The sequence below is a fragment of the Ammospiza nelsoni genome, chromosome 1, assembly GCF_027579445.1.
Source record: "Ammospiza nelsoni isolate bAmmNel1 chromosome 1, bAmmNel1.pri, whole genome shotgun sequence".
NCBI classification, from domain to species: Eukaryota; Metazoa; Chordata; class Aves; order Passeriformes; family Passerellidae; genus Ammospiza; species Ammospiza nelsoni.
The window spans coordinates 119,268,464-119,284,183 of NC_080633.1; the positions used below are offsets into that span (position 1 = coordinate 119,268,464).

The 15,720-nt window shown below is 43.4% G+C and overlaps 1 protein-coding gene across 1 annotated transcript in view; it reads left to right on the plus strand.

The window, feature by feature from the left end:
* Window positions 1-1,203: 1,203 nt before the first annotated feature.
* Window positions 1,204-15,720, plus strand: part of TRIM55 (tripartite motif containing 55) — a 37,470-nt gene continuing 22,953 nt past the window's right edge. The window contains exons 1-4 of the mRNA XM_059477233.1: window positions 1,204-1,505; window positions 1,908-2,080; window positions 10,361-10,526; window positions 12,252-12,347. Of these exons, the coding sequence (XP_059333216.1) occupies window positions 1,317-1,505; window positions 1,908-2,080; window positions 10,361-10,526; window positions 12,252-12,347 (624 nt within the window). The 5' untranslated portion in view covers window positions 1,204-1,316. The remainder of the gene's footprint in view (window positions 1,506-1,907; window positions 2,081-10,360; window positions 10,527-12,251; window positions 12,348-15,720) is intronic.

The window sequence follows — 15,720 nt, forward strand, 5'->3', positions numbered from 1 at the left end:
GTATTGTAGTTATTGTCTGAAAGAGAAGAAAATATTCTGATTACATGTACAGTAAGGTGGCAAAGTGATTTTATACAGTAATGTGGGGACTTTGGCTTAAATTTGAAGATGAGATATTTATTGCTTGTACAGTTGTGTGATAAATTATTGGCAACTAGAAGCACAGATGGCTTTCCCTTAAGATCAGGCATCACATGTCACAAATTATCTGGGAAATTGTCATTTTAAAAATAACTCTGGAACAAGTGCCAAGCTGAAAGGGATATCAGTGTCTAATAAACAGATATAAACACAGCAGTGCCCAAAACTAAAATCTATTTGAATCAAACTATCAGAGAGAGAGCATATACCATTAGTATCTATCCTCTAGCAGCACAAATTAAAGCCTTTCATACTGTATTTTTTCTGTTTTTTTCTCATCAGAAAATTCAAATGTTTTCATGCATATTTAACCTGCCCATGGAATTAATGTGCACAAATGGCACAAAATCACGTTGGATTTTTATGTTATAGCTCCTGAGACCAAAATCTTACCAGAACAAACTCAAGCACAGTTATAGGCGGGCAATTTTGTTTGTCTGGTGTTGGATTATACCCTTTTCTGACCCAGAGATAGGGCAACTGAGAGGCTTTGTAAAAACTTTTATTCTACTTTCAGTCTCATGAGAAGGGTGAGACAATACAGATGTTACAATTCACAACGAGTCTGAATTGTCTGACAGTCTGGTTTTCAAGGTGGCAAGATGTTTATACCCTGAAGTGTTCAAGCTCCAGAGCAGCCATCACTCCTATTGTCCTCTCCAGTAACCACATGTACTTCACACCTTGGAAAGGTAGGATCCTGGAGCCCCCAGAACACATGGCAAAATGACATCCTGCCTCAGTGGCTGCCCACTGACAACAGAATGTCCATTAGGCTGCAGGATGTGGCTGCACAGGCTGGGGCAAGCCCTTCGGTCTCCATTGACCCGCAAAGATAAGGGAAGGGAGCAGATGGCCTTTGCTTATCACTCCCACAACTCCTCAAGGGGTGAAGGCTGCCATGTGTGAGTGAGGAGAGCCAGGGCCTCTCCCCCCTCCCTGGCAGCTGTCACCTGTCCCAGCCCGTCCTGCTCTCACGCGCATATATGGGCACGGCAGGACGGCAGCTCGTGACGCAGCGCTGCTAAAAACAGCCCCGGCTCTGCTCGGCCCCTGGCTCAAACAATGTCCTCCGGCCCGAGCAGCACAGAGAGCCTCTGATCACAGATAGCCTTGGACTTATCTCAGGGGAAATTAACCCCAAAACCTCTCCACAAGGCCGTGGCCCTGAGCACATGCCCCGGGAAAAGCTAGGGATGAGCACCTCCCTGAGCTACAAGTCGTTCTCCAAAGAGCAGCAAACTATGGACAACCTGGAGAAACAGCTGATCTGCCCCATCTGTTTGGAGATGTTCACCAAGCCAGTGGTCATCCTGCCCTGCCAGCACAACCTCTGTCGGAAATGTGCCAGTGACATCTTCCAGGTAGGTTTCTTCCCACAGACAGCTCTGCTTCCCAAGCAGGACTGGCTGGAATGAATGGGAAAGAAAATTTTTTAACATGTTTTGGTGGATCAATATTAACAGTTGGTGAGACAGGGTGGGGGAGTGATTTCAGGCCAAAGTTGATGTATCTGGGTGCCAGGGCTGAGCTCCCAGCAGGTGAAAGTGCCACCTGTTGGCTGTGGTGACACGGCCGAGCATGAGCTGAGGGACTGGCCCCTCGCCCAGCAGCCACCAGGTGCTTTCCCAGGGGTGACATGTCGTAATTACCCTCTCATTGGGCACAGTGACAAATGGTTTCCTACCATTTGGTGCTTTTGGAAAAGGCTTTCATGATTTTTTACGGCCGTACCTTCCTCTCCTTGTGCTGCTTGGCGAGAACAGGCCTCTAACCCCTACCTGCCGACCAGGGGAGGAACGACTGTGGCGTCAGGGGGCCGCTTCCGCTGCCCCTCCTGCAGGCACGAGGTGGTCCTGGACCGACACGGCGTCTACGGGCTGCAGAGGAACCTGCTGGTGGAGAACATCATTGACATCTACAAGCAGGAGTCCACAAGGTAACAGGGGAATGCGTGTCCTTCAGAGGACACACATGACGCTGATTTAGTCGCTTTGTCTCTTGGAAAAGCAGAAAGGGATTGTGCTGCCATGCTTCACTGTCTGCTGCACCATGAAGTCAGCTCTCACTGTGTCCAAATAGATGCTGAGCTTCCCTGCTTCCACTTACAGCAAAGGATTGGGCCATATTTATTCACATGAGCAACACTTACCCATGCAATCAAGGCCCTTGAGGTCAGCACAGCTACTAACATGATTAAGGGAAAAGTATCTTGGTTAACATCATTTATTGCAAAAACAGTCCAGACAATTATTTGTGTGTTCTCATGCTAAAGAAGGGAAAGGATTTCAAATCTTATTAGAAAATCTTGAGGTACAGATAGTGCAAACAGAAAAAAAACTGAATTTCACACAGAAGGTACCCTGCATCATAATGCCAAATGAAAATTCTGTTAAAAATATCTCTTTTCCTGTCAGTTTGGGATGTGAACTTATAAAATCAAGTCTTATTTATGAGTCCATAAAAGAGAAAGAAGAGTGGTAAACAATATGTTTCAGAGCTGTGTGGCTGTGCACAAGAATCAAGACCTTAGAGCAGAGAAATAGGTCAATTCTAAAAAGTAATGGTAATGGTCAATTCTAAAAAGTAATGGTAATGATGATTTCTCCTGAATGGTAATTTCTTGCATTTTATGTATGACGGATCCAGAAACAGAAAAAATGTGTTCTCATCTTTATTTCCTTGGGATGGGTAGGATTCATGGTACCACTGTGGAGAACTTAGCTGGGGGGAAGGTGAAGAAGATAATTCTCTCCCTCAACTTTGCTCTTATGAGACCCCACTTGGGATACTGCATCCAGCTCTGGAGTCCTTAGCACAAGAAAGACATGGACCTGCTGGAGTTAGTCCAGAGGAGGGGTACAAAGGTGCTCAGAGGGCTGGGGCATCTCTCCTCTGAAAGAGTTGGAGTTGTTCAGCCTGGAGAAGAGAAGGCTCTGGGGAGGCCTTAGAGCACCTTTCAGTACCTAAAGGGGGCCAACAGGGGAGCTGGAGAGGGACTTATGACAAGGGCATGAAGTGATAGGACAAGGTTGTGAACTGAAAGACAGTGGGTTTAGATTAGATATAGAAAGAAATTCTTCACTATGAGGGTGGTGAGGCACTGGCACAGGTTTCCCAGAGAGGTTGTGGATGCTCCATTCCTGGCAGCATTTAAGGCCAGGAGGGATGGGACTTCACACCACCTGGGCTTGTGAAAGACGTCCCTGCTCAAGGCAGAGGCATTGGAACTACATGATCTCTCAGGTCCTTTCCTACCCCAACCATTCTATAATTCTGTGATTCTATGATGGAGTTAACCTGGCCCAAGACCGCCAAGCAAGGAGCTCTCACCCAGGGAAGATGTTTTTGTCACCGGCATGGATCCTTAGAGTTGGTTCTGTATGGCAAGGTGTTTTGTTCACCTGGAAGGTGAAATCCTGGCCATGCTCCATGACAGTCTTCTGATCCCACCACAACAAGGAGCTGGATTTCCCAGGGACAGAGGGATGGCATCACTGGTGCAGGAGGGCACAACCAACAGAACCCAGTCCCTGGGATGGCTGAGGATGCTTCCTCCAGCAGAGAAGGAGAGTAACCAGCAGAGAGAACGCTTTAGAGCCTGACATGGCTTTGGCTACTCTCAACTGCTTGAATCTCTCTGAGGCAGCTGGGCATAGGTTGGAGCTCCAAAGCACTGGAGAGCACGAAGTTGGCTTAAAATTGTCCTTTCTGCTGCCCTTTGCGCTCCATGCCAAGTAAAGGTCAGCTGCCCCCGTGTGTGTCATTGATACTCAAACATTATTTTAGTCAGGAAAATCTCAGAGGAAATGAATCAACAAAGCTGCAAGGGTGGACTTTGCTTTTCATCAAATAAGCTGGACATGTGTGGCCTCATGTCTTCCTTGGTTTTGCTTTTTTTTTTCAGCCCACAGTTGCATTTAATAAACAAAAACAAAACAAAAAACAAACACCAAAACAAAACAAACAAACAAAAAAGGGCAGGTCCCCTTTCCTGTGTAGTTCATGGGGAATTGGAACAAATACAGTTAAGTAGAAATGTGAGAATAGATTTAGTAGATTTTTTTTTAAATTCCACAAAGTAAAATGCATGATGAATAAAACAGGAGAATAGGAAAAAAACCCACAAAAACATAGATTTGCTTATATATTTGTCCAAAAGATTTGTTTATTTAATCTGTTAAGGTGCTTATTTTACCTTCATGTATGTCCTTAGAATGAAAGTCATTGTCAGGGCTACATGTAGCAGCAATGCATAGCAGCATTATCTAAACTATTCAGCCCTTTGTGGGCCTCAGCTGCTTATCTCCCTCTGCCTAACATTCCTTGGGCTCCTCGGAGAGTGTGAGCAGATCTTTCAGGGCTTCTCCCAGTGCTGTCCCACTGAAAGCAAAAAGTCAAGAGAAATCAAGTCTTCCCCACTTCTTCCTTTTATACCAGTTTCTTCCATCGTGACAACTGGGGTCTGGCAGGGATACATAGGAAGAAGGGTGAGATGTGATCTTTGCCTCCTTGCTCTTCCCAAGACAGCCCTTCAAACTGGCACATGTGATTTCCAGACAGGAACCTCTTCCCATTCAGGAACCTCTTCCCAAGTTCTCCTGTGGGTATAATTCACTCAAACTGCATGTGCCAGAATGAGGCCAGCTCCCATCTGCATTTCACATGGAACTTAAAGGGAGAGTAAAGGGAGAAAGATTTGACTAGCTTATTTCAAAATGTTTGGTTGCTTGATTTTATTTTATTTATTATTTTGTAATTGGAATTTCTATTTGAATTAAGGAATTGGGGTTTTTTTAAAATAAAAACTGGGGCAGGAGCTGGACTGAGGTTGGGAGAGTCTGCCTAAGCCCTCATATGCAGCCCCTCCTATTACTAAGTATCACATCATATGGTCTTTTATCCCATTGCTCATCAAATTCCAGCTGATGGCAGCATAGCCTGTTGCCCAATTTAGAATGCGTTAGCAACACAACGGAAGAATTCTTTAGCAGGAGGTGGCTTGCAAAAAGCTTTAAAAGACAGCAAAGGACTGAAAACAGTGGAAACTGAGTTGGCTAAATATTAAACCAGTCTTTGAAAATCTGTAGGCTGCTGATCACCTAAACTATCTGAGGAACATCAGGAACCCTGCTGTCACCAGGAAAGGGTAGCAACAGGAGGCTGTGAGTTTTTGTGAAATATGGCAGGTTCTAATGATCTCAGCTGGCTATTCCAGATCAAAAGATGCTTTGGGCTTTGTTACCTGCTGAATCCTGATCAGGTAGGGTCGAGCACTCTTTCTGCCTTGCACTTACCAGGGAGAGCCTGAGGAACAGGCTGTCCCTGCAGCCCCCAGCACAGGTGGAGCAGAGTGTGCAGCAGGGACCAGGCTGTGCTGACAGCAGCCTGTATGGGCTCTGTGATGGTGCTGCTGTCCTGCAGGGCTCCATAGCCTGCACCACCAGAAGTGTCTGTCCCTGACACCTCCGGGGTCTTAGCCCAAACTCCCAAGGCAGGATGTGTCTCTCCAGGCCAGGATGCAGGGGATCTCAGACAGGCTGGGCCAGGGAAATTTGCTCCCTGAGCAAGGTCACCAAGAGAGGAGGAGCCCCACAAGCTATGCAGTGAAGGAGATGAGGAGTGGGATCATCTGGATCTTCTCCAGCTCCCCACAAGACAAAGCCCCAAGATCACCTGCACCAATAGTTTTCTTGGGCTGGGCATCCATGATAATAGTGTTACAGAGATCCAGGAATCCTTATGTCCACATGAACTTCTACAGTCTTCTCATTTTTCAAGCCCCATTTCTACCCTGGGTATTGGTGGGTTTTTCATTGCTTTTCAGAGAGTCCATCATTGTGGTTGATTTTCAAGGATCACCTTTCTCCAAGGTCAAAATGGTCTATCCCCATATACAGGAACTCAAGCAATGGTGCCAAAACACCACTGTTGATTAAGAGAGAGCTCTTGATTTAAAGAAAAAAAAATTAAAAAGAAGCAAAAAGAAGATGGACAGGTGATTCAGCAAGATTTTGAGACACTCCCCAAGCACATGCAGATGAAGTTAGAAAAGCCAAGGTCTACCTGGAACTGATTATGATGAGGGACATGGAGGCTAATGAGAGCTTCAACAGCTGCATCAGCAGCAGAAGGAAGATCAGGGAAAGTGTGAGTTCACTACTAGACAGAGCAGGGCCTCATGTAACACAGGATGTAGAAAAGGCCAATGTACTCGCCTTCAGACTTCACTATTCTGTTGAGTTTTATGGAATCATAGTGCCCTGAGATCAGTGGGAAATTCTCAAGCGAGGAACACTCACCTTTGGTGGAGGGGGATCAGGTTAGAGAATATTTAAAAAAAAAAAATTGGACATCCTGATGGGAGGCATCTATAAGTGATGAAGGAGCTTATTGCAAGGTCGCTTTCAATAATCTTTGAAAGACAGTGGTAATTGGTACAGTTTCCTGTAGACTGGAAAACAAATGTTCCTCCAATCTTCAAGGAATGCAAGAAGGAGAATCAAGGGAACTACAGGCTAGTCATGCACACTGATCCCTAGAAAGTATTTCATGCAAACCCTCCTGGAAACCATTTCCAAATATATAAATGACATGAAAGTGATTAGAAATAGTCAGCATGCATTTATGAAGAGGAAATCAGCATGACCAATGTGAAAACCTTTTACAGTGAGATGACTAACTCAGTGCATGAGAAGAGAGCAGTAGACACTGTTTATCCAGACTTTAGACACCGTCTCCTGTGACAGAGTGGACAGTGGGAAGTGGAAAGTGAACTGGACCAAAAACTGGCTGTACTACCAGAACTCAAAGGGTCGTTGTGAGCAGCATGAAGTCAGGTGGAGGCCAGTCATTTGCACTGTATGCCCAAGATTGATCCTGTGGCAAATGCAGTTTCATATCTTTACTAATGACCTGGCTGTGCCTCATAGAGCCATGCAGATCCTCTCCATCCCCTGACCAGGTGCAAACACCAGGTGATGTGATGCCACAGAAAGGGCTACAGCCCTTCCTGTCTTAGGATTCTCAGTAAAAACACTATAATAACTGGATTCAGCACTTCAGTAGAAGCCTTTTTGGATTTGAAAAATCCTACAGAAAACATGCTTTCTAACAGCAGTTTTCCTAAGGTCTTACTATGCCCTTAATTAAAGTGTGCTTCTTTATGTGTCCAGCAACTTTGCACTGCCTCACCCAGTCACAGTCACAGAGTGGTTGAGATTGGAAGGAATCTCTGGAGGTCATCTGGTCCAACCAGCTGCTGCTCAAGCAGGGCCACCTGGAGCCAGTTGCCCAGGACCGTGTCTGTTGCCCAGGATGGTTCATGGGTATCTTCAAGGATGGAAACTCCCCAACCCTCCTGGGCAACCCGTGCCAGTGCTCAGTTACTCTCACAGTAAAAATTGTTTCATGATCTTCAGAGGGGACCTCCCATGTTTCAGTTTGTGCCCATTGCCTCTGGTCCTGGCATTGAACAGTGCCTGACTCCATCCTCATAACACCCTCCATTCAGGTATTTAGATAACCAAAGGCATTGATAAGTTTAAGGTCATTGTTAAGATTCCCCTTAACCTTCCTTTATCCAGGCTGAAAGTTCCAGCTTTCTCAGCCTTTCCTCACAGGAGAGCTGCTGTAGACCCTTAATCATCTTCATTTCTGGACTCCTTTCAGTATGGCAGTGTCTTCATGTACTGGGCAGTTCAGAATAGGACCCAGTCAGTTCTTCAGGTGTGGTCCAAACACAATTTCAGTGGGAAAGAATAAGCCTCTGGCAGTCAAACACAAGCTTAGCATCTCAAAAAGAAGAGTCCAAGAATGAGACCACAAAGGTATCAGGACATTTCAGCAACCTGACATTTCTCTGGTGACCAACACAGATGTGGTTAATCTTTTCTGTAACTAAAGTCATGCAGTCATTTTCCTATCAGCTACTCTTTAATCTCCCATTCAGAAGCAATCTCCATTTTAAACTTAGATATTGTGTTCCAGCCTTTGCTACCCCAACACAGATCTAGAGGATCCTGTCTGAAGTCAAGGAGTGGTGTGCTAAAAATCTTTCCTTTTGCACTGCCTGGGGAGGAGACTGTAAATCTGTTTATTTCTAGTCTTCTGACACTGTCTTCAGGGCCCCACTAGTTCAGGGAGTTCTGCCAGGTTGCTTTGAGCTCTCTGCGGCACCTTTGAAGGTTGGCTGCTGCTGGCTGAACTTGCTTGACACCGTCACCTTTTTGCTCTGTGTACTGTGTCTTTCATGCATGTGGCACCATTCCAGTGTCCAATAAAATTCTAGTAGTTTCTGGCTCTGATCTTGTAAATATTTGCAGGAAGAGCTGCTATCTCAGGCTTAATTAATCACTTTGAAATTCATTGTATTGCACTCACACGGGCCCTCCCACTGGTGCACTATGGCATGAATATATTAGGGGCTGTTTGCAGTAATCTGCAAACAATGTAAAGCATCTTTTATGGAGGAGACACACCTCTTTTGACTAGCATTGAAACAATGCTTGATTTGACAAAGTGCCTTATGTTAATGAATGCTGGAAATCTGACCCAAATAATACAGGCATTCTTCAGAAATGTTTGTCTTGTTTTATTCTGGTATATCACATTTTCCTTATGAACCATTTAAATCCCAGGGCACTCTTGAATTAAAAAACCCCACAAATGTGTAAGACATTTTGTTTCTTGCTAGATTTTTTTTTCTAATGCATCTTACTGATCATATTCCATTCCCTTCAGAAGGGAAAATCTGTACTTTGTCATTAAGAAATAAATGCTGTATCCATTCTACCAAACAGTATGGAAAATCTCTACTGTAATGTTATATAAAATAATTATTTTTCCCATACATTTTATGCTTTAATAAAATGGCCGGTTGCCTCCTTGCTACAGAGCTCTGTAGAAAGGCTTTAAAAAGGTTCCTATGTAATTCCATTAAATTCCATCATTTCTAATGACGAAAAAAGATTTATTTGATGACATTGTTCCACTTGCTACAGGTAAGTCATAGTTCTCTTTCTAAGCAGTAGCAGAAAGGGATAATGATTTGTGCTGAAAATATTTAATATTGAATATTAAATATTAAAATATTTAATATTCAAAAGCCGCCAGTAACAGTGGTGGCTTTTGAAGGCTTGAATCCCAGACACACTCTTTCCATCAGTCTGCTGGTCCCTGTCTTCTGTACCACATGCTAACACTCTCATGTGTTTGCACAGATGTGCTCAGGGTGTTAAGCCTGAAGTGTGGGCTCAGGAAAGCACCACCCTGCCCACACACACCAGACCAGAGCTGTCACTTGCACTGGGAATGTTGGTTAAGTGGCTCATCTGAAAGAAGCTACAACTAAATTATCCTAAGATAGCAGGTTGTGCAGACTTGTGTGTATACAGCCAAATGGTTTTGGTAAAGAGAAGATCAGACTGAGCTATAAAGTGGCAACAGTTCATAGCTTAGCAAAGGAGAAGAACACTTGTGTAGCCCATGCCTTTTCTGCTGGGTACAGATGAATAAACTACTGCTAAAACATTTGACACTGTAAAGTTAGACATGTGCCACCTGGCTGAAATCAATTTGTGTGACACCTTGTTTTGGTTGCTGGCCTAATGGAAAGGCTGTAAGGACCCAGTGCTGTTTGATATTGACAGTCTTGACCAGGGTCTCACAAAGCTCAGCAGCAGAGATTTAGAGTTAAGGGCCTAAAGGTTCATCAGCATCTTCAACTCTTGGTTAAAGTCAGTCTTCCCCATAACAGCTTTGCTGCATTAAGCCAAGTGCACAGCAATTTGCATGATGAACCAGAAAGAAATTACATATGTTTCATATTTCAGACAGATGTTAGATAACATGCTAATTAAAATACATGAGTAGTCTGAGTCCAGGCTTGGTGAGGTTATTTGAATTTTTAAATATGAGCAAGCATTCTGTCACACTCCCAGTCACATTCCTCATTCATATGGGAATCCCCATATGAAGTCATGTTGCTGTCTTATCATCACATCATGTTGTGCCATTTGAGCTGTATCAAACTGTACCATTAAGCTATACCATTGTCTCTTTAGTCATCCCATGGGGCAGGTTTAAGTCTACTCTGTCTATTCAGTCAGCCTTGGATGCTGCTATACAAATGTACCATATTTCATGCTAACACTCTAAGTGGTGATATCAGAAACTCATGAGCACCATCTTTGTTTTCAACAAATCTTTTCTTTTGCAGACCTGAAAGGAAGTGTGACCAGCCAATGTGCGAAGAGCACGAAGATGAGAGGATTAATATTTATTGTTTGAACTGTGAAATGCCCACCTGCTCCTTGTGCAAAATCTTTGGTGCCCACAAAGACTGTCAGGTCGCTCCTCTCACAAGTGTTTACCAGCAACAGAAGGTAAATATCTTTTTGTTTCTCAAAGTACTTGAAGAAACTGACAGGACCATCAACAGGAAAGTATTCCCATGACCTTCCTGTGAGTTTCCAAAAGGGTTTGGGGTTGCCTTTGCCACTTGTGTGTGTGACTGAAAGGCTGCTATAAATCTGTAGAAACTGTTTAGAAACACAGGAAAATAAATTTATGAGAGATCACACAAAAAGATACTACAATTTATCCCAGTTTTGATATGGAGCTGAGGATTTCTCTTTCGAGTTCCTAATCCTTTTTTTGCTGTTCTTTTAGATGAGACAAACAAGTGGTATTTTCAACACTAAGAACTGGAAAGAGAACAGACCATTTCAAATCAAATAGTTATCTGTCAGACACTTTTACATTTAAGCATGCCATTTTTAAGAAAAGTTAAGTGAAAAACCTCCTCCTGCAAGTGAATGAAGGAATATTCAATAGTTGGCAGCACAGGATGTACCTAACATCTTCTGCCCTTGCTGTCACCAATAAAAGACTTGTTTATTTTTAATACAGTGTTAATTTAAAACCTGACTCACTGGGTTATCCTCCTGAGATAAACAGCTCATTTTTCTGGAAGGCCCCAGTGGGGCAAGCAATCAGACAGGCCAAGTTTGCAATCCCAGCCTCCAACTTCGTCACACAGATGCATGTGTGCATGTAAACTACAAATGAGGAGTTACTTTAGGAAAGGAGTTAAAAACATCCTTTTCAATCAAAAAGAGGTGGGAGAAGAAGGAGAAGTTTTTTTGATTGAATCCAAGCCCGCAATCACTCATTTGCATGGAGATTTGCAAGCTGTGTCTTCCTTTCCAGAGTGCCCATGGAAAGGGGCTGTCATGCCCAAGATAAGAGGCATAACCTGGAGCCTGCAGGATGCATGCTTCAAAGGAGCTTTACAGAGCTGTGAAGGCCTCAGAGGAGCCTGTACAGAGCTGTGGAGGCCACGAACACAGTTGTCTCTGCTACTACAGTGGTGTGCCAAGGGCCCCTTGCACTCCCCATCACCCTCCCCAAGTGCCCTAGGACTGGCTTCTTTGTCTCTCTTAGGGTTACCTCACAGTCATCTCCATCCCCACACTCAGGGATTATTTTCTTCCTCCACTTGTTTCCCTCATGCCAGTGGCTCAGGCTCTGCCTTCTTCTCCTCCTTTTCTCTTGTCCCCTCTCACCACAACCCCAGCCCCACTGCCTGCACGCCAGGGACTCTGTAACACATTGGCCACTTCAGGTCCATGGGTCACCTCCTCTCTACTTCAAAGCCAAAAGCTACAGTCCTCAGGGAAATACCACAGTGGTGTGGCTAGAGCCAGGCACTGAAAAAACAACCCCTCAAGAGTCTTTTCCCTCAAAAAAACCAAAGGAAATATTTGGGGCCTGTTGAAACAGCACTTCAGACAAAAGTATCTAGAAGAACTTCCTAGAACTTTCTTCCTTGGAGAAAGTTCTTCCCTCTTCCAAACCACAGTTTCTTTTCCATTAAAAATTCCAAAATATCCCTGTTTTCATAGTGTGTTGAGGGAGGAAACAAATGTCAAAACACAAGCAGGTATCTTGTGGGCACATTAAGCTCCAATTTCTCTCAGTTCTGGTGGAAAGACAAAGTAATATCCTGGGTATGGCTTGTTTGTCCCCTGCTCCCCATTGTTAGATGTGTCACCCTGAACTGTGACAGCACCTGACACCCTTCTGCTTGCTCTGCCCTTACTGTCTAGTCTGAGCTGAGTGATGGCATTGCAGTCCTGGTGGGGAGCAATGACAGAATGCAAGGGATTGTCACGCAGCTGGAGGAGACCTGCAAGTCGGTTGAGGTAGGTGCCACCTCTTTAAATGCTGTTATTTCAGTGTGATGTTGCATCTTTTAAACTTCTGGCAATGATCATTCTTCAACAGACCTGACTTTACCCAAATGCATTCCCACATTGTTTCACTAAACCATTCCTTGTGGCTTTGTACATTACCAAGATGTACTGTCCCAACCAAAGGGTATACCCTGCTCAGCACCTCTGACCTTTGCTATATGGTGGGGGATAAAGAGTAAGGATAATCCATATCAGCAAGTCTTGCTCAATATTCTTAGTGGAATAGGACCTCAGTGAAGTTAAAAGCAGATCCACAAAATGCCATCAACTCCCAGCTCATTTAACATCTAAGATCAGATTCTTAGATTTACATCTAAGACCATCTAAGATCTTTACATAAAAGACCAGTTAGACTGAAGTCTGACAGGTCCTGTGAACAGAGCCTTAGCCTCAGCCACAGGGTAGGCACAGCATGCTTCACAGGTCTGTCAGTATTTGTTCTCTATTTGGTTGCTTTGCCTTCTGCACAGAAGTGGTGTTTTAATATGGTGTCCTTTAAGGAGTCTTGTTTTGTTGCTCATGAGAGAGAAGAGTTTGGGTTCTTACTGGACTTTCTGGTGAAGGCCTCACTCTGGAAGAGCTGGAATCAGTTTTGTGTTATTCAATAGCAGAAGTGGCTTTCGCTTCCTCTGAGAGCTTTACATCAGCAAAGCAAATATAAACATCAACTTTGACCAATCTGAGCATCACAGAACAACAGGCTGAAAGGAGTTCATATGAATTGATTTTGTGATCAGAATTTGATGAACCATCTAGTGAAGGAGTAGCATCCCTTTCAGCCCAATTAGAATTATATTGATCCTTCAGAGATGGAGCAGAAAGGAGAAATGGTAAGGAAAAATAAGTTAATCCAAGATGTACAGATTCTAGTTAGTAAGAAGAAACAATTATACAATTGATGCACACAATTCCAAGCAAGAAGGAACAGAAAATGTCTGAGTTTGTTTTAAAGAACACAAATCCATTGGCCCAAGTGAAAGAGAGAGCACATTAATGGCAGTCAGAACTTTGTAGCTGGGAAGCCTTCACACTGCAAGGATGAAATTGGCTGCTATCAGGACTTTGCAGACAGAAATAAGCCTTTCAAGTAGGTTAACTGCAGCAATTTGAATTATACAAAAGCAAAAGTTTACACTCATTTAAGCTGAACTAGCTGAACCAGAAACAAATCTTCAAACACCTAGTCTGAAGTATGGAGAAAACACTGTGCTAAAAATACCTTAAAAATACAACAGTTTCTGAAACTAGCTTCCTCAGAGTCATCCACTCAGTTTAAAATCTAACCTTTAAAGTCAAAGCCTAAAGAAAATGCAGCCATTTTACCTTCTGATGTTTTATCAGGCTTTTCACCTTTAAAGACAAAGATTGCAGAAAACAGATCTTAGAGTTCACCTTGGCGCTTCCATGATTTCAAGCAAATCACATTTCCTACTATGCAAGAGCTTTGTCTTAATTAATATCAGTTTGTCCTTGAAGACAAGAGACTACAGCTGGAACTCAGAAATGTTTACACATGGAAATAACACAATCCAGGATTGTCTCTTCTTTCTGCTTAACACTTTGTAGAGAACAATAAATATCCGCTTTAGCAGAAAATCATTTTACATTTAGTTGGAAAAAGTAATAGTCTACAGTTCTACATTTAGCCACTGCTCCTGTCCAACCTTAAAAACCAGAAAAGCAATAAAGTACTTGTACAGCTTTTAACTGATTGAAGAGTCAACCTAATTCCCATATTATACTGAAAATTGAGAAAGGAATTTAAAATGCTAAATACCGGAAAACTATAATCAATAATTAGGTTCTGTTTGGCTCTGTAAATGAGTCTAATAACAAAGGGAAAATTACAGTGTTTTTTTCAAATGCTAAGGGCATAGGCCAGTCAATACAGGTCCTTTGGAACAAGCAGTGAGATTCATGCTCAGTAGCAAGGAGACTCCTTTCTTTTTGATGTAGCTGTGCTTTAAAAAACAAAAAGGCTGAGAACCTTTTAGAATGCGAAGTCATGTATTTGTTAACCTCTTTCATTACACAGAATCTGATTAGAGTAATTCCATCAGGCAGAGGCTTCATATGGGAACTTTTTATGCAGAAAGATAATATTTCAGAAATATTTCAGCATTTGCAGTTAGAAACCTGTTTTGCACTCTTACTCATGAGATTCACAACTCTGTAATATCTGCTGGCAGGAAACACCATCTATTAGTGCTTAAAGACAGGGAAGGATCTCTCAGAGCACCCTGCTATAGCTTGCTTGCTTGCTTGCTCTTCTTCCCCTAACATTTGTCCTGTGTCAAACGACAAAGATAGCACACACCTGTCTCAAAATTAAGGTTGTTTTCCAAATGATCTGAACTACATCTCTCGGGGAGAAAGCTAGGAGAGGAGTGGGAGAAGATTGTTTGAGATCTGAACATAGAAGGACACTCAGAAACCATGACCCACTTGGTTTGAAAACTTCCTTAACCCCACCCTGTAATTGCACTGATCAGGAATTTCTGGGAAGTGACAAGGACTCCCAGAAGGGCAGGACAAGCCTGTACCCCCCGCAAGGAGTGCTTGTTTAGCCTAGCCCTCCTCATTGGGAAGCAGAGGTGGATACTTGGGTTAATGCATCAAGATGTGCATTCAATCCCCTCTCTGCCCTCATGCAGACAGTGAATTTTAGCCAAATGCAGATCTTTGAAAGGCTTTCTCCTTTGATGCAGAGCTCATGATACCACTTATAGGAATGAGCTCTGGCTGAAAGTCAAGGAAAAAAGTGGGATTCTCTCTGGTCAAGTGCTGTGAATAATAAGTCTTATCACTACCTAAAGTTCTGTGGGGCTGTTAATAATCCTGTGCTGCCAGAATCTCAGCATTATGCCTCAAGGGACAAAGATGAGGAATCGATTCAGCCTCAGTTCCTAGGAAAGAGATTTAAATAATCAACACCATCCACAACCAGGTCTAACCACAATAAAGTCATGCCCTGGGGCACACAGATGACTCAAGTACTTCTGTTTGGTAGACCTTAGACTTTATATATAATCTATCCCCCATTTCCTCCCCATAAATCCTCCTTCACAAGTGCAGTCTGTTCTTGTGAGAGAGCGCTCAATGCAGCAGTCGTCAAACCCATCCTCCTAGCTTAGTGAAAGATGCTGCTCTCTGCTTGGAGGGACAATAGCAGTGTCTCAAGGAACTATGTGAAAATCAGTGCCTGAACATCCAGTTGGAATCTGATTCCTCCTTCTTGTCTTTGTGCTTCTGTCACACCCCATTTTCTTTGCAGAACCTCTACCTCATTCAGTGCACAGTAAATGGAACATAATGGACACCC